This window comes from Hippichthys cyanospilos, chromosome 3, assembly GCF_059441005.1.
Source record: "Hippichthys cyanospilos isolate Australia breed blue-spotted pipefish chromosome 3, RoL_Hcya_1.0, whole genome shotgun sequence".
Taxonomy (NCBI): domain Eukaryota; kingdom Metazoa; phylum Chordata; class Actinopteri; order Syngnathiformes; family Syngnathidae; genus Hippichthys; species Hippichthys cyanospilos.
The window spans coordinates 28,592,998-28,617,397 of NC_142371.1; the positions used below are offsets into that span (position 1 = coordinate 28,592,998).

At 38.2% G+C, this 24,400-nt stretch overlaps 3 protein-coding genes across 4 annotated transcripts; 1 reads left to right on the forward strand and 2 right to left on the reverse strand.

Annotated features, from left to right (window-relative positions):
* Positions 1–179: 179 nt before the first annotated feature.
* LOC148426706 (chemerin-like receptor 1) lies at positions 180–3,169 on the reverse strand. The gene is made up of 2 exons (XM_088411813.1): positions 3,109–3,169; positions 180–1,521 (listed from the first exon to the last, which is right to left on the reverse strand). The coding sequence occupies exons 1-2, from the start codon at positions 3,167–3,169 to the stop codon at positions 395–397; spliced, it is 1,188 nt and encodes a 395-aa protein (XP_088267939.1). The 3' UTR covers positions 180–394.
* Positions 3,170–5,258: 2,089 nt separating this feature from the next.
* Positions 5,259–10,750, reverse strand: LOC148426707 (chemerin-like receptor 1). Of its 2 annotated transcripts, XM_088411815.1 has the most exons (4): positions 10,669–10,750; positions 8,383–9,524; positions 6,644–6,684; positions 5,259–5,686 (listed from the first exon to the last, which is right to left on the reverse strand). In XM_088411815.1, exons 2-3 carry the CDS (start codon positions 9,511–9,513, stop codon positions 6,682–6,684), a joined length of 1,134 nt encoding a protein of 377 aa, XP_088267941.1. In that variant the 5' UTR covers positions 9,514–9,524; positions 10,669–10,750; the 3' UTR covers positions 5,259–5,686; positions 6,644–6,681. The 2 variants fall into 2 exon arrangements, with proteins under 2 accessions (XP_088267941.1, XP_088267940.1); XM_088411814.1 differs by lacking the exons at positions 5,259–5,686; positions 6,644–6,684 and having other exon boundaries at positions 6,761–9,524.
* An 8,121-nt stretch (positions 10,751–18,871) lies between these two features.
* LOC148426708 (trypsin-3-like) lies at positions 18,872–23,327 on the forward strand. The gene is made up of 5 exons (XM_088410014.1): positions 18,872–18,968; positions 22,017–22,170; positions 22,254–22,516; positions 22,873–23,009; positions 23,089–23,327. The coding sequence occupies exons 1-5, from the start codon at positions 18,929–18,931 to the stop codon at positions 23,236–23,238; spliced, it is 744 nt and encodes a 247-aa protein (XP_088266140.1). The 5' UTR covers positions 18,872–18,928; the 3' UTR covers positions 23,239–23,327.
* The last annotated feature ends 1,073 nt before the right edge of the window (positions 23,328–24,400 follow it).

The window sequence follows — 24,400 nt, forward strand, 5'->3', positions numbered from 1 at the left end:
AAATATCTGTGCATCAAAGTGCCTGAAACCAAAAAAAAAAAAAAATGACAATTCCTATTTTATTGCAATGAAACTTCACATGAAAAAAAACAAAGCCTTTTCGCTGGGGTCATCCATGCATCATCTAACTGTCCATAGGTGTGACTGTGATTGTAACAAATGGAGACGCTTGAAAGAAGGAGTTGCACACAATTTAATTGATCATTTAGCAATGTGGCAACATGCAGGAACAATATAGCATTCACTAACAGACATTTCTGTCAGTGTTTGAACTTTCGACAACCAAACCAAGAATACAGACAGCAAAAGCGAAAGGGGAAAACTTTACTCTTTTTGTTGCAGTTATTTGCAATGTTTTTTTACAGGGTCTGTTGGCATCATGTTTTTGAGTAATTCAGACGTAACTACTTGTGTTTTCATTACCCTGACTGGTTTCTACTGTCTTTGAGTCCACATGTGTTTCGTCTTCCTGGAAAGCATGCTCCAGTGCTTTCACAAAAGATTTGCAAACTTTATCCTTAAAATCCTGTCCGATGAACACATAGAGCAGTGGATTTAGGCAACTGTTAATAAAGGCCAATCCCGTGGCTATTGGGAGCCCAAGCGTTATAATATTTTGGAATAGTGCACTTGAATACTTGTAACTGACGAGCTCCATCAGAACAAGGATGTGAAATGGAGCCCAGCAGAGAAAAAAAGCAATTATAACTGCAGCAATGATCTTAAAAGTGCGACTTCTTTGACTGGCAAGGTTAGGATTCTTTCTTAGACTTTGGATGATGGCAGCGTAACAGGAGACAATGACGATGAAGGGGAAGGCAAAACTTAGGAGGAAGCGAGTCACGGTTATGGCCTGATGGCGAAACAACCCGAGGTTAAACAGCTCGGGTGTGAAGTCATCCGAAAATACAAAGTTATTGAAGCAGTTAATTACGTCTTCGTTGAGGAAGGCCGGCCCTGTGTCCCTGAAGACGAAGTATGGAATACTTAGGATCAGAGCCGCCATCCAAACGCACACACTCACACGGGAAGCCTTCTGGACGCTGCGGTGGTTCTGGGCCCATACAGGGAACACCACGGACACGCATCGGTCAATGCTGATCATCATCAGGATGTAAACACTTGCAAACATGTTGAGGGCGCTAACTGCACTACTAAGCTTGCACATGAAAGTCCCAAAAGGCCAGTGGAATTCTAAAGCAGTGTAAGTCACACTCAATGGAAGAAAAGCTGTGAAGAGAAAATCAGCCACAGCGAGGTTGAGAAACCACACCGTGTTAACAGTTTTCTTCATCATGAATCCCGTTACCCAGATCACCACGCCGTTGCCCAGGACGCCCAGGACAAAAGCGAGAGAGTAAACAAAAATTGACATGATGTTGAGAGAATGCGTCAATCGACCGTGAGTATTATTTGTTAGATTGCCAAATAGGGCAATTGTCTCACTGGTGTTGTCTTGAGATACAGTAGTTTGATTACTGGGAAAGACAGATGGTGTTGTGAAATCCATTGTCTTGAAACCTGTGAAGAAAAACATGTCATTTTCTCCAGTCCAAATATCCCTCAATCACTGTTCATAATAATTGCTGTTCACAGAATTATCAGTGATGCGAAATGCTGCAAGTTCCTCTGTTGACAATAAAATGGTTACTTCCTGATGTCAATATTCCTGTTGACTAACCAACAAACTGAACAAAAGAGTATGCCTTCAGATTAGGGCCCAACCATTTAAGTAGATGGCAGATTAAATGAGTCAGTCATGACCCCTTAAACATAAAAAAAAGGCTAATGTTCATTGATTATTTTAACATTTTCCCTTTATTTACCCCATCCATTCATTATTATTGTAATTAAATATAACAAATATTATAAATGATTACCAGTATTTATTTTATTAAACTATTTAACCACTATACAAATTGCAATGATGTCATTATTTGCTACACATAATTCTGTACCGTAACTTTAAATTCTTTATTACAGTATATATTTCATGAACTGTTTAAAAGGTCATTGCTCGTACCTGTCCTTCAGTTAAAAAACAGCTTACATTTTTCAACTAATGCTAATGTGAGCAATAAAATGAAGTTGGTGCAAATAATTGACTTGGCTCTCACTAGTTTGCACAAAACCTAAAATCATTTAAAAAAAAGAAAAAAAAAATATAATACAACATAAATCAAACATAGATTTATTAAATGACATACATTCAACCACTGATAACACAAACACATATGGTATGGATTAATGGCCTTATAACTTCATTAAATAAATGCATTTAGCCACACAATACATTGTGTGAACCGATGAGGATCCATTTTTTTTATTATTTTATTTTATTTTATTATTTTATTTTTTATTATTAATAACAATATTCTGTATTTACATTTTGCATGGATTCAGGGAAAACACAAAGATATTGAATATTTTCCGACCATGTTGAATTGCAAGCCTGATGAGCTATTACTGTACATTCTGCAGTGGTTGGGAATCTTTGGTTTATAAATTGCAAAACCAGGATTCCACAAAATTAAAAAGTAACATAGTTAAAACCAAAAATGTGTCATAATGTCATATATGTCTCTGGCAGTAAGTCAATAAGTTGTATTTACAGTAAATAATCCTCATGTTGGAAAACAAATGAAGTGGGCGACCTCGTATCTATGAGTTGTAAAGAGCTTTTTTTCTCAGCTTCAGATCTAATGATGCCGTGAATAAAAGTGCATCTAGTTAACGCAAATAACACACAAAAGAGAGATTGATGTGAAAATATACAATGTGGAACATTTAATTAACTCAAATAATTTTGATAATTATATCTTAAGCACTTCGACATAATGATTCTTAAAGATTCACTGTCTCGGTAAAATTGATTTTTACGTGGGATACGAAACAATTTTTTAAATACAGATTAGGTTGAGAGTGGCATTATGGAAGTGCTTTTCTATGTATTTGCTTCTTAATCAAAAGAAATAATTTCTATACAGTACTGCATATATAAAGTTACTTTCTGAATGTAACTACTGAAATTAATGTTTATTTTCAATATTCTAATGTATTGAGATGCACCGAGCAAAATATATTCTAATTATATCATATGTACAGTACCTTGCTCAAAGATCGCTTGTGGGGTCGAAATAAGACAAAAGCAGAAATTACTAAAATCCATTGCGCAAATAAAGCAACTAGTGTGATGACTCCACCCACTTTGGGTTGCTCAAATTCAGGTGCGTCACTTTAATATCACTTTTCTTGTGTGTGCAGACCTTAAAAAGAAACATGGCATGTAGATCTTCAATTTTAATGACAAACAAACATATATATATTGTTTATATGTTCAGCAAGCAAACAAAATTTGACTTTCGGGCTGTTAAATTGCAACTTCTTCCCCGTACCCTGACTTGGATGAAGCTAGGTGGCTATAACTGTTGCTGTGAAAAATTCTGCATTGATCGACTGGAGCAGGACCAGGAAAGGATGACATTTCCAGCCACACCTAAAACTATGGCACGTCATTTCATTCGTGATTACTGTTTTGTGATTGTGATTATGCTCACTCACTTGCCATCCATTGTAGCCTGACCATCATGCAAGGGGGATCTTTGCATCATTGATCTCTTACTGATCAACTCTTCCTCATTTTTCACCGATTTATTTTCTCTGACTTTTTCCTTGTTCTGATGGGTGGGTTTAGAGAGACCAAGAACTGTGGGCTTGTGAAGTCCTTTGAGACTCTTTTTGTGCCTAAGGGCCACATAAATGTACTCGATTCTTGCCCTGCTGCTTGCCTGTATCAATGCCATGACATATGCTTTCTATTACACACAAGTTTCGAGTTTTGCCTCTATCAGCCAAGCATTCCATATAAACCTTCTTGCCCTGCCTTTGCTCCTTGCCTTTTTGTGTGTCAATCATGTTTTACAATTTTAGGTCTGTTCAAACATTTCTTTGTCTAACTCAAAACAGTATCTCAGTCTTTCAAGAAAAGAAAAATCAGAATGAATAATTGGGCATTTCAGTCCAATATTTGATTTTAGTTTTGAATCTTTACTCTTGGCTTTTGTTTAGTGCATGAGTCACCAACCTTTTTGAAACTGAGAGCTACTTATTTGGGTGCTGAGTAATATGAAGGACTACCGATTTATGTGAAGACACTGATCATGTTAATGATTTATTCACAATAATTAAGGAACAGCTTTAGTAAATATGTAAATCAAGTGTAATATGTAATGTAAATGTAATTAATGTATAACTGTTTGTAAAAATTCATAGAAAATCACCAAGGTTCATCTTTTGTAAGCTAGTTGCAGAACAGGCCTATGGACTGCTCTGGTGATCTTTGGGGGCTACCCGATGCCCGTGGGCACCACGTTGGTGAGCCCTGGTTTAAAGCGATACATTGAGGGTGTATGTCTCTTCTCGAACCCTCAGTAAGTCAGATGGTAGCATTGACTCCAGATTGGTCATTATCTAAAGGGACAAAAGCTATACAATGTGCAAACATGGATGGATCATGACAAATACGTTTGCATAACAGCGAGTTTAGCAAACTTTGCTAATACTGTAGAAATTTTTATCATGCGTTTACAGTAAATGGAGATGGGCAAGTACTACAACAGCAGACAGATGGGCCAACACTTTTGAATATGAAGGCAAGTTGAAATGTTTTTGTTTGTTTCATAATGTATGTGTCTATACAGTACTTCGCCTACCTGACTGACATTAAGATATACAGTACAGATTGAAGGGATTTACATTTACACTTGCTATGAAGGATTTCACAATTATACTTGCTAGGCAATTGTTTGTTAAGACACAATAAATGTAACCAATGTTAACTGGAGTGTTTGTTAAAATCACCATGAGATATTTTCGCATTTGTGTTATGAAAAGTGTGAGTTTGTTTGCAGGAGAAAAGTGTTGGTGCTGCTTATTAACAAGGATGAGGAGGCAGGTGCAAGACGAAACCATTCTTTCACTAAAGAAAAGCTGCAGATTCACGGCAAGTTGAAGTGAACTTTTTTACTCCAACACTCGATATCCAGCGAAGGGGAGGGCACTGTTTACGGCATCTTAAGAGACAAGAAGACCACCCATTCATTCCGTGGAAAAGCAACAAAATGGCACATACACATACACGTTTAGTCACACCCTGTGGTTGAATTGTAAAAATGGCTGATTTTTGTCATCCTGCTCAGCTATCATCATGGTTTAGGATAAGTTAATGACCCAGGGCTTTGTCTGAACAACTGGCTTGCTGTTGTAGACTATTTGTTCGGAAATAAATATTGTAAATAAATACTTTGTGGTGTTGATGCAATAGATATGTGTGTATTTTAGTCCTGAGACAATCAACAAACAAACAAATTTCAACAAAGGTATTTTACATAATTGGTCGTTTACTCAAGGTGATTTTTCCTGTTCAAGTATTTTATACCCATTTTATACTGCTTTAAAATATGATTTTTACACTGTTTCTGTGTCATCTGAAGTGGCGTTGATCGGGGCTGTTGTTTTGGTTAACATTGGAGTTCAGTTTTCTTGATCAGACAATTGAAGTGTATTAGTTGGGTGGTATGGGCGTTGACCTGCAGACAGTTGTAATATCCTACTTCATCGGGTCCTGTGCAAAGGGGAAATTGCTGGGTCTTCGTAACGGCTCCAATGTGGCAATTTTTGTGGCTCTCTGTGTGAAAGAATAAGAAAATTTAGTGGTAACCATAACAGTCAACTAAAAAAAGCGAAAGTGTAACACAAGAAAATAAAGCCAGCAATGATGATCAGAAGAAGAAAAAGCCAAAGCACACATTTAAGAGGGCCAAAAAAGCAGAGCCAACACCGGACCGGAATAGATGGGAATTAGGCCACAAAGCACATGACCCTGACGGAGGCCATGGCTGCTTCTCAATAACAATATTCACATGATAGACCTTCAATTTTGGTTGCCTTAGACTTGGCAAGTTCAGACTGGAAATATGATCTTCAAGAATGGAACAAGTCTGTAAAGACGTTTGACTGGTTAGAATCTCAGCAAACTTAATGATGCAACACAAGGTATTACGGAGTCTATAGCAAAGTGAGGGGCACGCAATTCACCTCCAGGAATAACAGAAAATTTAGAATACGCAATGTAACAAAAGTGTACTTGATCCACATGATCATAAAGAGGACATGACAAAACAAGCTACATTTTCGAATCTAATTACCATTATTGTTATCAAAGTGTCACATGCAACGTGAAAACTTGCTCCTATCTATTGCCTCCTATGTGTGACGCTACTGCAGGCAAAGTGCAGCAAATTGTTCTCTTCATGAAATTACAAGAAATGCGCCACAGTGCCCCTTGCTGGTTAAATATAAACATACGTACAAATAAAACCCAAAAGCAATACAAATGTGTAAAAATGTGTTAGCGGGTCACACATTTATAAATTTTAAATACTGTACAGTAATGAGAGTAGAAAGTGGAAAAGCTGTTTTTTTTTGGCAGTGGACCCTTTTGGTAATGAGGTCATTCAGGGCTAAACAAATAAATTGGAAATTTGACTTAGACATATAAAAATATCACCACCAATTATATATAATGTATCACAATAACTTTAAGCAATAAAACCTCTCATTATGAAATTCAAAGAAAACTTACATGGATTTATTGAGTCTGTATTGTTGAGCCACTGGAGGTCACTAGAGAGAACACATGAATGGATGTTACACACCAGCTTCTCTGAATCAATCCTGAAAAAACACTTTTATTGTACACAATAATGTATTCATCATTTACATTTTTTATACATCACAATTATTCTTTTATAGACAGGTCATGTGCTTATATCTCCATACCCATCTAATGACTAGTTGAGTCCAGAAGGGACAAAGGATCAATTAAAATCTCTCATGCAGCTGCCATTATGAAATACTGTCATATATAATGCAGTTTAATGAAACACATGGATGGCCCTTAGAAATATCTGAAGTCATTTTTCTTGCCTTTTCTTTGGGGAAAAAAAATACAAAACAAAACAAAGACCTCAACATTTTGACAAAGCTGCTTTTTTTGGAGAGCGAAACAATGCATTTTGTATGTAAAGCGTTTGACTAATACTTATGTGGCCATGTGTAGTATACAAAGGCATGCAGGAGCTACACGGCAGTTAATTCCAGTTATAGAATAAGAATAAAAAACAGGGTTAAAAGTGCATGTTTAGTTTCGTTATTGATTTGTATTATCAATTTAAAAAAGTAACAACAACCTACATTGCCTTTGGAGTGAGGATTTGTGAAATGACAATTATTTTACAGTCACTTCAAGTAATGGCCTTGCCCCTGATAATCGTTGCCCCTCACGTTCTGTAGGTGCACCGTTCATTTTAGATGAAGGCACACCTCCCACAAATAAACACGTCTGTTTTCCCATTGGGAAAAAAAAATATATGGTTTTTTTCAACTGTCGTTAACCAAAACACCAGTAGGCTACAAATGCATGTAAATACTTTCCTAAATTATTTAAAGCATATTACAAATGAGTGTCCTTTGCAGAAATATTGATGACTATACCGACAAGATCTTCAATGATGATTTTCTTTTAAGTCGACTCACCCAATAATTTTATAATTTTATTTCTTGAGAACTCAAATATTACAGTAATTCTAATTTTGTTTTGAAGTCCAGTTTCCCTTAACTTAAATTCAAACCGAGCTTGATTTCATGCATACATCTGCACATACAAAGTTGCCTGTATACAGTGAATAAGGAGTAAGGACAAACATTTGAATCAATTCTCTAGATGAATTAGACATATTATCCATTTGAGATGTGTGCTCTGAATGATGTGAAATTCCCTTCTGAAATTTTTGTTTCCATGCCGGTGTTTTGTTGAGTGTCAAAATGAGGCTGGAGAAGTCACCGCTACAGCCTAGGATTGTCGTGACGTAGCTCAACTTTCAGTAGTTGACATCACACAGTTCTCAATTATGCTGCGAACTAGCAAAGCAACAGCATTTTTTCGGTGTGGAGCCAAGTAATGCATTGTTTTTTGATTGTTCATGGCATGAAAACAACCAACTGCACCACACTGACTAAATTCTTAATCACCGCTGAATTTTGAACACATCCCTGGCTAGTGTAAAGTTGCATAGATTTCCTCTTTGGGCTGACTATACAGCTAGTCGGACACTGCAGCATGGAATAAAGATACACATATTTTAACATGTTTTCGCCTACTAATGCATCACAGCTTGGTTACAATATTTTGAACAGTCAGTGTAATCCCATTGTAAATAATGCAGGTGTGGATTAGTAGCAGTTGAGGCAAAAACTGTGATTGTCATTTACAATTACAATGGCAATGTACAATTACAGAATCTAACATGGGCAGCTTTATACCTCAGCTTCAGAAAGGGACTTCTCTTTGCTTCGACTGGTGACCATTGAGTTTGTATAGGTGTATGAGCGAGAAATCTCTTCCTGGAAAGCAGTCTCCAGTACTTTCAGGATGGATTTACGAACTTTATCCTTGAAGTCTTGTCCCATGAACACATAGAGCAGCGGATTGAGGCAGCTGTTGAGATAGGCTAGACTGGTGGCTATCGGAACCCCAATAGTGATGACGTGGTCCAATATTTCGCTCTCATAATCAGCCATGTGATTGACCAACTCAATTAGAGCCAAAATGTGGTAGGGAGCCCAGCACAGGAAAAAGGTGGCAATGACGGCAGCGATGATCTTGAACGGGCGACTCGATTGGCTGGCCAGGGTACGGTTCCTCCGGAGGCGGTGGATTATCACAGCGTAGCAAGACACGATGACGGTGAAGGGAAGGACAAATCCAAGAAAGAAGCGAGTCATGGTCATGGCTTGATGGCGGAAGTATCGCAGCTGGGTCACATGCGGCGTGACATAATCATCAGAGAAGGCAAAGTTATTGAAGCAGTTGATGATTTCTTCATTGTTGTACGAAGGCCCGGTGTCCCTGAAGATGAAGTAAGGAGTGCTCAGAATCAGAGCCAAGATCCAAACCCCCACACTCACGCACGATGCCTTCTGCACGCTGCGATAGTTCTGAGCCCACACGGGCCACACCACGGACACACACCGGTCAATGCTGATCACCATCAGGATGTAGACACTGGCAAACATGTTGAGGAAGCTCATGGTGCTGTTGAGTTTGCACATGAACTTGCCAAAAGGCCAGTGGAAATCCATGGCTGTGTAAGTCACACTCAAAGGAAGGAATGCAGTGAAGAGGAAGTCGGCCACAGCTAGGTTGAGGAACCAAACGGTGTTGACTGTTTTCTTCATCTTGAATCCAGTTACCCAGATCACCACGCCGTTTCCCAAAACGCCCAGGACGAAAGCCAGGCAATAGACGATGAGTGACATGATGTTGAGAGACTGCCTCAGCTCGGCGTGGTCATCCTTGTAGTCATACTCATCGTCGTAAAACGTGCCGTTTGCAATGTTGGCATCGGAATCGTTTATATCATAGTAAGGCGTTGCACCCACTGCGTCCATCATTGTCCTGAGACCTGCAATGGAAATAACAAATAATCAATCATAACATTATCAATTAGGAAAGGAAAAGTTGAAGAGGGTAAAGTTAAAATAGTAAAAGGAAAAGTCATAGGACCAAGTCAGAACAAGGTCTTCATTACACAAAAACATAGTAGTAATCTAACAGGAATAAAACTAATATTAGGAACATATTGTAACATTAAAAAGCAATATCGCAAACAAGCAAAATATGTAAGGAAAACTCTCATCTTTTTGCTAAAAGAAAAAGGTTGAATTTATAAGAAAAATCGAGCAAAAATTATGAAGAGCCTGAGCTATGTTAAAGTTCACTTTTCTCTTTAATGCCTTTCTCCAAATATTTTTGCATTTCTACCAAGGAATTAAGTATCCACCACAATCACCTCTCTTGTTCTCTTTGGTCCATCATCCCTGCAAGTATTTTTTGAAACAAATATTTTCTAATATCACCTGAAAAATAACATGATGATGAATAGGTGATGGTAAATAGAAAAATGCTGTTTGGTGTATTAATTTTGTTTAAAACTTTTGACTTCCACTCACAGTACAACTTTCTCTAAAATTGTCTTTAAAAATCTCAAAATGTACCTTTAGGAATTTAAAACTACTATAACTTGATCACTGTAAAGCAATTCTCACTAGACACACATATACAACCTCATTTTCAATATATTATTATTTTTATTTTTGTTGTATTTTTCATTCGAATATTGCAAGATTATTGGCATTGTTATTGTGCAACACATTTTATTTATTTATTTATTTATTTTAAATTGTGGCTCCCAGTGCACGTTTTTTTTTAATACAATCTTTTTGGTATATTTTTCTCATTAAGATGACGTCTTTTTGTGCTTAACATAATTCATTGATGTGTGTGTGTGTGTGTGTGTGGGGGGGGGGCATAATTGTATACAGACAAATAAGAAGTAAACTGTTTCTAAAGTTGTGCACGAGCTAAATTACACCGGTTAAAACGATGCTTAATTAACACGTCGCAATCACACCAATTACAAGTTCCAATTACGTCTTAATTGCTCATAAACAAAACAAAACAACAACATTAACAAGAACAAAAATTGTTTGATAGCTTCCTCTCTAGTGGTCGATTGTCGTCAGCAGTAAAAGAAAAAGTCACAGTACCTTCCTTTGGTGCAGATGTGTTCGGAGCAGATCTCTAACTTGACTGCTCCGTGGAAGCTGCAAACCTCTCTCCACAGTCTCCCGAAAATGTCTGACGTCATCGGCCACATTGAGGCGGGACCACAGGCGCCCCTAAAACTACCCCCACTCCTACACCCCCTTGTCCTTTTATGATCTTTTTGTGCACCCAGCTCCTGTCTTGGAGAGCTCAACCTTAGGATATGCAACGAAGTAAATAAATGTTTGTGCACTTTGGATGGAAGATAGTGGAAGATAGTGCTTGTGCGTGCACGCGCACGCACGCGCACACACCTACACACACAAACACACACACTTACAAAGTATGTGAGGACAAAATGATACCTTGTCGCAGCATGTCTTTTTTTTCTCAAAAGTAAAAGAGCATTTGTTTTTTTTAGGGGGGGAAAGTCCTGAGGTAAAAACATAAACACAATCAAACAAAGTGAATCATCAGTTGCGGTATGTTGAAATGACAACCTGAAAGGATAGGGAGCTGCTGTTTCTTCGTTTGCATCAATCACGACATGTTTTTCTCATCATGGGCCAGACTCATGTTTGTTTGAGGTTAACTCTTAATTGCTGAGCGCTGACTTTGAATTGACATCTGGGCATGTAGGTAGCATATTTGTAATGTACAATTTTGGTGTGTATTTGGGAAAAAAAGACATGTGACAGGAACATCTGTCAATAATTAGTCGCCAAGCTGTTTCTTGTGAGAAAAAAAAACAAAACATCTTTACAGCTGTCCACTCCACTTTGGACAATGAAAGCAAAACAGGCGTGGAAGGATAAAATTATGTATTTAAGATTTACCGTAATCCTGGCGGGACGGCACGGTGGAGTAGTGGTTAGCACATCTGCCACGCAGTTCAGAGTCTTGAGTTCAATTCAGTCTCGCTACGGTCTCCCTGTGTGGAGTTTGCATGTTCTCCCTATGCCTGCGTGTGTTTCCTCTGTGCAAGCCGACTTCCTCTTACGTTCCAAATACATGCGTAGTAGGTTTACTGGACACTCTAAATTGTTCTTAGGTAACTTAGATAACTGGGGATAGAAAATACAGTAGATGGATGGATGGATGGATACGTGGCTTTGTTATGAGTAGTTAAACACAGCAAAGTTTTGATGTACAGTACAAATTGATGAATGAAGGAATGAATGAACAACATGGGTAGAAATGTAGAAGGATGGATGAGAAAAACAGTAGCTGCATAGATGATAAACAAGCCAATCAATGGCTAGACGTATGAAGTATTAGGCTCATGGATATTGGAAGAATGGACGGATGACCAACAAAAAACAGACAGCTATATCATTTTATTGATAGATTTGATCCTCAATGCAAAATGATTTTGCATTGCATTTTGCATTGCATTTTGCAGCTTCCAGTCCAAAGACAAAAAAAGATCTACAAAGTCGCAGGTCAGCATGTTTCTGGTCACTTGGGAACGCTTTTGTCTTCCTTAACACAACCATACATTCCTGAAACATTTGGTAGTCAAAGGCCATGCCCAAAAAGAAACATGTTGGAATCTCCAGATGGGCAGCATCCAAACAGTTCTCCGCAAACCATGTATTCCACTAAACCAGATACTACATTGGTATGCTGTACATCTGCAGGCCTCAAAACACAGCCCTCACCATTAAAAGTCCAAAAAAGAGATTAGCTTTGACCTAATTTATTTTTAAAGCATATGGTAATTCTTTCTGACAACTCACTAAAAAGGCACACAGCCTTTCTAATTGAGCGTTTCAATGTGGTGGTGTAAAAATGTTTTAAACACTATGTGGCAGAATTAAAACATAAGCGCTTGATCTAACGGATGAGATGAACATATAGAACAACACGGGTGAGCGGAATGCATGGAACGGAGTGGGAGTGTTGGCCCGGAGAGAGTGAAAATCAATCTCTTGCTGGTGTCCCTCAAGTATAGCTCTATACCTTTCTGTCAGCATTGCAGTTTAACCCTGTGGCCACACTTCCTCCCGCATACTTAGTCTTCTTGGTTTTTTGCAGCCCAACTTGCCACACATTCATACGTCTGTTTGACATGATATTGGGTTGAAGGATGATCTTTCTTTTTTTATTTTGTTTCCAGAAGAATGTTGCAAAACATGCCAAATGATCTGTTTTTTATGACAGTGCTCCAGCTACAGTATGTGATGAAGAAGAAAGAGCAGTAGTTTTGTTTGTTTGAAGCCATGATAGAAGTTTATATTACACCCCATATTCAGTCATTTCTCTAAGGGAATACAGATGAGATAATTTGAATGATTGATATTGCTTAACAATGTCAATACAGTTATACACAAAGTTCAAATGTATGTCTTAAAGCTGGCCACTTAAAAATGTAAAGTCTTGGTTTAATTTAGTAAAAACACAACCTTACAAGGGAAATCAGGTCAACATTATCTTCACAATTTGTTCTGTAGTCCAAACAAATTATTCATTTGTGGAAAATGAATTAAGTAGTAAAAACCACCTGCTTTCATTTATCTGAGGGGCGTTCATTTTGCCACTTGCCGTCGACTGAAAATGACATCACAAGCTCCCTCTGGGCTTGTATGTAGCAACCAGTAATGGCTCACCTGTTGTCTGAGTTTGGTCATGTGACGTTCGAAAGCCCTGTTTGATCATTACCTGAGCCATGAGCAGCTGTGATGTCATTTTCGGCATGTGATAAAATTTCAGTCCCTGGAGATGCATAAGACAGGTGTATTTTTTTTACTGTTAAAATTTTCACATGCATAATATTATATAGAATATTACGTTTAGACTACTTTGCAGAATAGAACATATTGCAAATCCTGTCACCAATTACAGTGTGCGTCTGTATAAAACTTGGCAAATTATAGCCTTAAGCACAGGAACATAGAAAATGTACTTTTCCTGTCATGGCATTAAAAAATCATTAAATTAGATTTGCTGAAACCTACAGTAAAGACCAAAAATTCAGACACACCTCATTCAAAGGATTTTCTTTATTTTCATGACTTTATAAATAAATATACATTCTCACTGAAGGTATAACAGAGGGCTGTGCCATCCCTGTCTGATTATTGAACTATTATTGTTATATTTCTCAGGTTATCTCTAGGCATATTTTATCCAGCAATGTGTGTATTGTTACCTGCTTTATTTCTGGCTCGTGTTTTGTAAAACTGTTCCACCAATGACGATGCACATCCATGTAAAATTTAAAATGCCGGCATACAATGTTTTACAAAGGAGTCATTATAACACAATTCAGTCATACGTGTGTCACTGCATAAAAAACCCTTAAATTAGATTTGCTGATACCTGGAGAAACCCTCTTAGAACCCCCATTCGAGAAGCACTGCCCTATACAACAGCACTGTTTATTTGGCAGTAGCAGTTCAAACTCAAATTTACATCAGCTAAAAATTGTATGACTTTAGATGGATTCTTTTGAGAGGCGGGACACATAATGATGATTGTAAATTTGTTGACTTCACATCCTCATGTTGGTAAAACACAATGATACTCAAAATGGTATAATGATCAGAATTGCAAAGTAAGCTAGCAAAACCTGCCCAACCCCAAAACCAAGTCCCCCGCTAATATACAAACACAACCACACAGGAACTGATCCCTGCCAATAGTCCAGATGTGAGGGGGTGGAAGAATGGGATGGGGGGAGTAAGAAACACGAAAAGTCAAGGATTGTGTTCATTTACATGCACTCACACTCAGCTTGAGTTTGAACAACGCCCTTTTGGAGCACGTTGGAAGACTCATCAACTATTTTATCTCAGTCACATCAATAAGCGGCACTCCCACATACTGTATGCCTGCACCCGACCAAAAAGTCCGCTTCAGCAACCTCTTAAAAACTACTGTCTGCTAGAACTGAAGTCTAGACAGACTGACTACTTTGTTTAAATTAGATTGAATGCCCCTGACAAATACCAGCTTTCATTTCTGCGCTAAGATTTATTCCCCCAAACATTTTGGTGCGCAGTTGTTTCGCAGAAGCAAAAGACGTTTTACTTGTGTCTGTAGGGGATATTAATAGTCATTCCAAGGCTATAGTTTGAGGGAAGCCTTCTGAGCGCAGGGCTTTGCCAGAGTTCTTGATTTACCAACCAAACGTGCAATTATGTGTACACCACACAAATACCAATTTGGGTGTGTAGAAGAACCAGTGGAGGTTTAAAGAGAATACCAGAGCAGAATGATATATGCCGTTGGAGTATGTTGCTTTATTATTCACAATATAGAATTTGGGGAAGTGGGGGAATAACCCAAGAAGCTAAACGACAATGTATGCATGCTACTGTCTGCATGTCTTTGTGTGTGGTGCAGTGGAGCGCTAATGACATAGTGTAGTTTCCACAGTCACTGTACTGTAATTCACCCCGTACTTATCATAGCTACGCAGTGCACAACAGTTAAGCTCTCAGCGTTTTTCTTTTGGGGGCTGAGTGAGCCGATGGTGATGGAACTTCTGGATTCTGGTCACGACGGCGTCATAAAGACACAACTAGTGGGAATCTGCAGTGAGCCGAACCCTCAAAAGTTTGTTGGTCTTGTTGCGGTGCTGACTGGGAATCAGATCCTTGTCTCCCCGAGTGTGGAAAGGTTGGGGATTTTGTTTTTCAAGTCAAAATGAGTGCCAACTGTCCTTGCCCCCATTATGCCTCATTGATGTGTTCTTTTTTTTTTTTTCTTCACAAAATGAACCGCACACAAGGGGAAAAAAAAAAGCTGAGCCTCTACAACCGAAACCACTTCCTTACTTTGGTCCTTATACTTTCCACCACAACGCTTGGTGCCTTCCAGCAGACCAGAGGGATATGAATAATCAACCTTGGCTCCGTCTGACAGAAAAAATGCCTGGTAATGCATAAGTCATACAGTGCTTCCTTTCTCTCAAACAGTTTATTTAGAGGCGCGCTCGAATAAGATGAGGGGAGCCGGAACTGGTAAAACAGGGGACACCAGATGGTCAAATAAACACAAGTCTCCAGTCGTAGCATGGTCATTAATTCTAAAACTAACACTACAACTTATGCAGTTATCAATAATATTGGTGCTATCAAATACAAAGGGTTGGGAAACTTTCTGTTAACAAATGCCTTTATTTATTTACCCAGATTAATCACAAATTCTGCTCTGCAGATGTGTAAAGAAATAGGCATCTGGGTGTCACATGTGACAGAGAAAGTTAAAGAAACTTTTAGCACTCGGGTGACTGAGTTTATTTCTAAGGAATACTGTATTTATTTATTTTAATTTTTTGAAGCACAACATCAACTATCATAAAGAGAATATCGTCAACAATGCGTTATCTCATTGGCAACCCGAAAGCATATTTTCTCGCGCTTTATCTTGCTGTGCAGAAAACTAAAATGAGGGCAGCAGTCCATGAGAAAACAATAGCATCTATGAACTAAAATAATTGCTAATTAGCTCCATATTTTTTTTTTTTTTAATGAAAACAGATGTTTATTTGTCCTCAATGGATTATGCACCACACAATAAATTGGGTTACAAGGGATGGCCACTATTTGAGGAAATAAGATAATTAGGGTATATTGTCTAAACTTTTCATAATCGTTTGTGTGGCTTTCTGTGCCCGTTTATATCTTTGCTCTTTGAACTTTATCTAGCAACAGGTGGATACATAAACAGAATCTGACAGATAGTTTAGAGATGTAGGTGACAAAGTTTGATAAAGAATGACAAATAATTTATCTTAATTTAGCAGATAATCCCCATTATCTTTGGAAGAGAAATAGGAAGGTAAAAAACAACATCTTCAGACAGTAAAATGAATAACAAAGTTCTTCAGTTTGTTGAAAATAACTAGCTCGGTGTATTCTACGATAACAGGCAAAACAAATTTGATGAAATGATTGTTTCAATCTAAGCTTAATTAAAAAAAAAAATGGCCGGTGTCTTTCACCAAATGTTAAATGTGCATATATCATTTTTATGTGTTCAAATACAATATGATATATGTGCAGACTAATGATGACTAAACCGTGACTTCTGTTATCTCTTTGTGGTGTAGTAGGGTTTTAGCTCCCACAGGTGTTATATCGCAGTTCTCTTCACTATTCGCCTGAGCAACTGGGAAGTGGTTTTGCACATTTTGCCAAATGTGGAAATAGGTTGCACATATACCCAATTGCTTGGTGAGCCACCATTGTTTTGCATATCACTGGCATCGGGCTGAACCTTCGGTCACATTTGGGTACATTTAAATATTTTTTTTCAAAGATCTATACTATTGGTCAGTGTTCTTTATACAAAACTGTGATCATTATAAAGCAGTGGTTCTCAACTTTTTTACAGTGATATACCCCCTGTGAAATATATTTTCAGCCAAGTACCCCTTAACCAGTGTAAAGCATTTGGGGTGTTAAAAAAAGACTTTAAACATGCCATCAGTGTCTGATTTAGAACTTATAAAATAACTAACTTAAAACTTTACAACCTTTCACACTTCATTTGTAATGGTCTGCAAAAAGAATAATCAAACATAAGAGTCCTCGTATGGATCACAGAAGAGATTGATTATCAAAAAGAAATAACTTAATTATTTATCAATATTTGTTCACAAAATATAATCAACATGACATGTCATGTGACAAGTTGGGTCAAAGCATTCTAGTATGGGGAAGCTGGATTTCTAAAATAATGAAATTGAACTGTAACATTTGTTTAATAAACTTATATTTTCCCGAAACATTGAATGAATTCAAGAATTATTTTTAAAGTATTTGTTTGTTTGTTTTGTTTAAAATCTCGAGTACACCCTGGAGATCCTTCAAGCACCCGCGGGGGTACTCGTACCCCCATTTGAGAACCACAGTTATAAAGCTTTTAAAATGGCTTGCTGTCTTTATTGATGTAATGTTACTGACTGAATGTTAGCAATATCCGAAACATCACTCGTGGTATCATTGATCACAATTCATTAAGAGAAAAAGTTCAGTTATTTTCAGGTCAGCTTAAATTCAGAGAAATGAATTTAACAGTAAGCTATCAGTACAGTCATTGATTCATGGAATAACTCGAATAACTCAAGGTGCGGCCAATTAAAGTTGCTCTGCACTTTATTTGAGGTCAAAAACAACAAGCCATGAGCTGCAAAATGGAGACAAATGTTTATGAAAAACTGAAGTAGAACCTGCCTGTGCTGGAAGGGAATGTGTTGTATTTTAGCCTTAAGTGTATAATCACAGGGTTAGGTTCAATGCACTCTCCCATTAAGTTGTCTTCCTGTCTGTTGTTCATTATTGCCTATATGTTTATACATGAGTAACTCTTTCTGACTCATAAAGTCACCACTCAATGAATACATATTTTTTATTTAATAACTATAAACTAAAGTCAATTATTGACTCATAATTTACAGGTGACTCACATTTTGGTTTAGAGATGTGGAAGGTAAGGTTAAGGTGACGAGCATCATGCGTGGCGAAATCGGCGTAAACAATGAAGTAGGCGTACAATAATCAGGGGTCCTCAATGCGTCGCCCGTGGTCTACCAGTCAAGCGTCAAGGTATTTTGCTCGCCTGCATAACATCACACTGAAAAAAAAAAAATCTCAGATGAAGAAAAAACATCAATCAAGAAAAAAAAAGAGCATCAAACGAAAAAAAAAAAGTCAGTTGTCACCTGATTGTTGTTTTTTTAGTGCAGATCATATCACAAAGTTCAAACCCCCCCAGAGGAAAAAAAAACAACCCTCAAAGATAATTGGATTTAAAAAATGTTAATTACACTGTGATTGCAGGATCCGCCAGTACCCAGTGACACATCAATGAGTGTGACGTCTCATGATGCACACAAAACATAAGGTGCATTCACATGTCTCTGGCATTTCAAACTCAGGAAGATATTATGTATTTATTATTACCAAATTATAGACATTTTTTTATTAATTAATTAACAATGATTTGCTGTTACCTAATGCCTATCTTACCTGACAACAGTTGTCTAAGGAGAATAATGGCACTTTTCTCCCCACTTGTAGCACTGTTTTCAATTTCTTTTTTTTTTGTTTTGTTTTATCTTGAACATGGCTGTGCTCAAACCACATCCACTTCACTGTAAACAGATAAACAATTTATGGGTAATGGAGCAGATGTCTAATGTTTGAGATGTGACGAAAAAGACCTTGAGAAATAGGAGATAAAAGCGCTCACGTTGCTGAGAGTAATAGATTGAAGTCACATTAACACTGCTGGACTGGGTGTATAAAGGGAATGAAGCTTTTGATTCTCCTTGCTCTTTGTGGAACTGCAGGTATGGTAAAAACAAACAAACAAACTTGTATACCATAGCAAAAGAGCAAAGACTTGTTACATAAATGTGTTGAATTGGTAAATTAGTGTCACCAACTCAGCCATTACCTCGCAGTATCAAACAACTATTCCGACTCCTCTTGTGACTTATTTTTCAAGGCATCTTTTGTTCTTCTTGGTAGACAACATGAGCCAAATCGTTTTTGCATAGTGTCTGTATAATAAGAGAGGGTGGAGTACAGTCATCGAGTCTATCATGTTAAACATTGCCAAAAACATGGTCCCGATTTATACGTTTCAAAAGCAGTGATGTATCGACAGAAGTCATTTCTTGATTCAACAAATCTGGCAGTAATCAGGCTTGGGTGGGGCCAGTAATACTGAACTGAGCTGTGTTTAGTTACTATTTACTGCAGATGAGTTTGGACTTTTTCTGGTAATGAATTTTAAAAAAGCCTCTCAACTGCATTTTCCATTTACTTGTGTTGCTTGAGGATCCATACATTTTTTTGGGGAGTGCATAAAATGAAAAAGAAAGAGAAAAAATACAGACATTTTTACAGATAGACAAAAAACATTTTTGAAAAGGCACACTGATGGCCGCAGATGTACAATAGTATACTATAGGTATTGAGTACACACAGCCCTGTTTTCCAGTGTTTCCAAACCCAAAATGATCATTAAAAAGAAACCACGGCACACCATCAAACAGAAATTTCACAAAAAGTGGCTACTCTGATTAATTACTTACCTCCTTCTTTCTAAAAGAGCATTTTGAGGCACAGTAGCACGTCTGCCTCATTTTTCCGAGATCGCGAGTCTGCTTCCAGGTCTGGCCTTTCTCTGGGTGTTCTCTGGGTACCATACTCAATTCAACATACTTCTCGTGTGGATTTTGCATGTTTTCCCCATGCCTCCTGGCTCTTCAGTTTCCTCCCACAATCCCCAAAACATGCATGTTAGGTGACATGCAAATTGGTGACGAAGGCAAATTGTCCTAAGGTGTGTTTGTGAGTGTGAGTGATTATTTGTCTCTGTGCGCTTTGCGATCGGCTGGCACCCAATTCAGGTTGAAATCAACTTTTTGGAGCTTTTAACCATGTACTAGTGTTAATTCCTCAACCTAAACATTCCCAAAATATCATTTTCCTTTCATTGATGCATTTCTAAGAATTCCTCGCTTATTCTGTGCTCTCACACTGGCTCCACCCATGTGCCAAACAGAATTTATATGCACATATCATATTACTAGTTTAACATTGTGCAGTGAGTGAGATGTTTGAGCTTTTAATTTAAATGTTGTCAAGACTTTATAACTGGGACCCCCAGAAATTGACCAGGACATTAAGTAATGATTTATGCATCTTGCTGTATTGTCAAGTTGCCAAGGTTTATTAATGAAAATGTTTAATGGGCCACCTATAGCCCCTGGGCCGTAATTTGCCTATGTCTGGTCCGACCCAACAAGATATTGCTGCATTTTCCACTTACCGGTAGTTCCTTGTTGTCCTTCAGTTTGCACTCTACAAACATCACCTGTTGGACTTGTATCTGTCACTATATTCTCCATTTGTGTGGTTTGCCTCTGCAGCAGAGCCTTCTGCTGCTTGAACCCATCGATGAAAGGCACCACTTTGTGTGCCAACTGTTCTGCACTACGCACTCAGAAATGAAACAGGTCATGCAGAAAGAATCACAAATCTTGCAAATGATCCTTGATGGGGTCTTCAAGGGAAGCTGGTGACTTATTTAAGCAGTGACCATCTGCTTGGGCTGCAGGTGTATGCAACAGTGAGACCTCAAACAGACTAAACAGGTATCCATGGTTTTGAATTTGGAGCCAAGGCATTGGTTGAATGACGCCTCATCTGGTTTAAGTGGTATGGCTTGATGGCTCTTAGGGTTTTCCAGAATTTCCATGAAACCAGTGTTGACATTCTGAGTCAGTCTTTTGGTGAACTTGCTGTTGCTCATGGGGCAAAGCCATTGTTCTTTGCTCTTCCAGTGCATGGTGATGCATTTCTGGTAGAGGTTTTGGCCAAATGGCATCAAAATTGTAAACACTTCTAGGCAGATGGCGCACAGGATTTGGTCTTCACACAGGAAACTGCTGGCTGTGGTCATGTCTAATTAAAAAAATCAAAACAAAAAACAAACCACAATGAGCTCATTTAAACATCCATTCATCCATTTTCTGCATGGCTCCTTGTGTTCAGGTTCACAACATTTCCCTTCTGATGTTAAGCAAAAGCCAGACTCCGCTCTGGACTGGTCACTAAATATTTTCAGCGGACACGATTACAGACAACCATTCATCAAAATCTTAAAACAAATGTGTGTGTGGGGGGGATTGTGGTTCAATGAAACAAAAGATGAACCTATTGTTCATAATTCAAAAAGGTTTATTTTACCGCAAACTTTACAGTGCTCATTAACAAAAGAACAGCATGCCTATACTGAAGCATTTGTTGTGACAGCATCACGCTTTGGGGCTGTTTTTACTCAGTCGAAACTGGGGCTATAAACAAGGAGGAGGAAATTATGAACCGTGATAAATAGCAGCCAGAGTTAGCACAAAATGTTCAGGATCCTGCCATAAAGCAAAAAAGGCCCACTAGGGCATAATTTGGGGTTAATCAAGGAGACCTTGAATGGTGGTAGGGGTGTGCTGACTGCCATTCAATCAAGTTTGATGATGATGAAGATGATTAGTTCATTTTAAACACAGTCACAACTCATATCACAGTTCAAGAGTGTGTGCACATTTGTGCAATTGCATTATTTCAGTTCATTTTATTTTAATTTTTAATTTTACTTTTATTCTCAAGGATCACATTTGAGTTGTCCAAGTTGTACAGTTTTATTTATTTATTTATTTATTTTTTAGTTTTTTTTTGAATACTTGTCTTGGTCTCATTGTGATTGCATCACAAAAACCTGGCATATGAACAAGGAGTGTGCAGGGTTGTTAATTTTATATATCCACTGTACATGACAGTGATGACTCATTGATGGATTTAATTTGATGCCTTGGCAATTTTCTTTGCAGCTGCCTTGAAGGATGACGACAGGATAGTTGGTGGGTACGAGTGTCCCAGAAACTCAGTGCCTTACCAAGTGTCTCTCTTCACTGGATACAACTTCTGTGGTGGGGTTCTCTTGTCTTCGGAATGGGTGCTCTCTGCTGCCCACTGCAGAACAAAGTGAGAAAAAGGATCACTATTACTTTTTTAAATCAAGTGCTTCCATATAGGAACGTTCAATAACTTTATAACGCTTCACCTAGATCCAATGTTGAGTTGCGGCTGGGTGAGCACAATATCTGGGAGCCCGAGGGCCCAGAACAACACATCATGTCGGCGAAATTCATTCGCCATCCCGACTACAATCCCCGCACACAGGACAGCGACATCATGCTCATCAAACTCAGTCGACCAGCGTCTCTCAACAACCATGTGCGCCCTGCGACGCTCCCTTCTAAATGTGCCACAGAGGGGAGCATGTGCCATGTTTCTGGTTGGGGGAGCATCCGCCCCAGTGACGAAGGCTGTGAGTCATATGACTAAAGTTGTGAAAGTGTCTAACGCTTTCTGAAAAACTAACGCCTCAAAAGTCTTAAAAAATATTTGTCATTATGTATGACATGCAGGAGAGCGACATCTTAAGCAGAGGTAGGAAAAGTAATTGGCTTATACTTAACGCAACTGCTTTTAGAGTGCATAATATAGCAATAGGTGATATACTTTAGTTTGGTTCATTTGTCAGATGTTGAGTCATTTTATTGTAGTTTAGTTTTAGTTGACTCTGGAGATGCCCTAGTACCTAAATACTAGAAAAGCTAATTTGCATCAAGTGTGCACTAAATCCTCTCATCTTTTTATTTATTTATTTATTTTTATTTTTAGCAAGGTTTCCTCATACGCTGCAGTGCCTGGATGTCCCTCTTCTGAGTGATGATGAATGCTTTAATGCATATCCTTTCCAAATCACTGACAATATGATCTGCGCTGGTTACCTGGAGGGAGGCAAAGATTCCTGTCAGGTAAATTGGAGGTAACACTCAGTGTGTTTCTGCTATTTGAAGATGTGCCATTTCCGCAATTGTCCTCTTTCATTCACAGGGTGACTCCGGGGGTCCATTGACATGTGACGGCATTCTCCAAGGAGTTGTGTCATGGGGCAAAGGCTGCGCACTAAGAAATAAGCCCGGAGTGTACACCAAAGTGTGCAATTACATCACATGGATCAAGAAGACAATGATGACAGGCTAGATTTGGAAGACTGATCTGAAAACATAGCGCTGTCTTTGTGGTCTATGAGTGTGGCAACGCACAACATGTGGGTGCAAAACGAGACTAAAAATAAATCATGTGAGAACATGTGCATTTCTGTCACTTTTTCCCACACTCGCATAAACTTGTGAATTCTTTGATTTTATTATTATTATTATTATTTTTGTATTTAAAACGGGTTCAGTCAAACATGATTTACAGGTGTTTTGGTCATGTCAAACCGGTTTCATTAGTGTGCCAACGCCACAATTTATAACGTTGGTAAACATTACGGACTTAAGTAGCAATCCTCGAGCTTTACCAAGTTATTGAACAGCACCGCAAACTGTGTTTTTATAAAATGGAAAATGCAAAACTGGTCATGTACGAAAATCCTGAGCAGAACACAAAATGTACAAACATGACATTTAATGTCAAGACAACAGTAAATCACTAAAGCGAAAAAATACTGTGATGCGGTACCATGCGGCTTTGAAATTGCAAAGCATGCGCACACTCTGGCCTTTCTCCATAATCACTGAATAGAGATTGAGTTCCAAATGTAGTATTTAGCCGGGTTTGCTCTACACTAAAGTCAATTGGAAGGTCATGTTTTAGTGGTTATGTGTGAACTTAAATGCAGGGGAAACAAACAAAAAAGTTGTAGTTGGTTATTTACCGGGCATGAAACTTTAAGTCTCGTGCCAGTGATGGTGCATGTATACATAATCTGCAAGAAAGGCGTGGTCCATTGTTGTATACCTAGATTACACTATGGCCTTGTTCACCTTTGCACTACAAATACTGTACCAATATGTAGGCCTACTTACTGCTGCCTTTGACGCGGACAGTACATTCTTTTCCCAACCGTACCCCAGTAATAAAACAAAAAAATAGGTGTAGCAGGTTATATGAGCAATGGAATAGAATTTGGTGAAAAGTGCAACACACCGGCATTACTTGAAGGGGAAATCAAGTCAGTTTTTTTCCTGATAATAGTATCTATTTTCAGTTTGGTCATGTGGCATTTGCTAGCTGATTGTTGGTCGTTACTTCAGCCTTGAGCGGCTGACATGTCATTTTCAATTGAAAGCAAGTGGCAAAATAACTGCTCCATGAGCTGGATTTAAAACAACAAAAAAAAGGATTTGGCAAAAAAGGA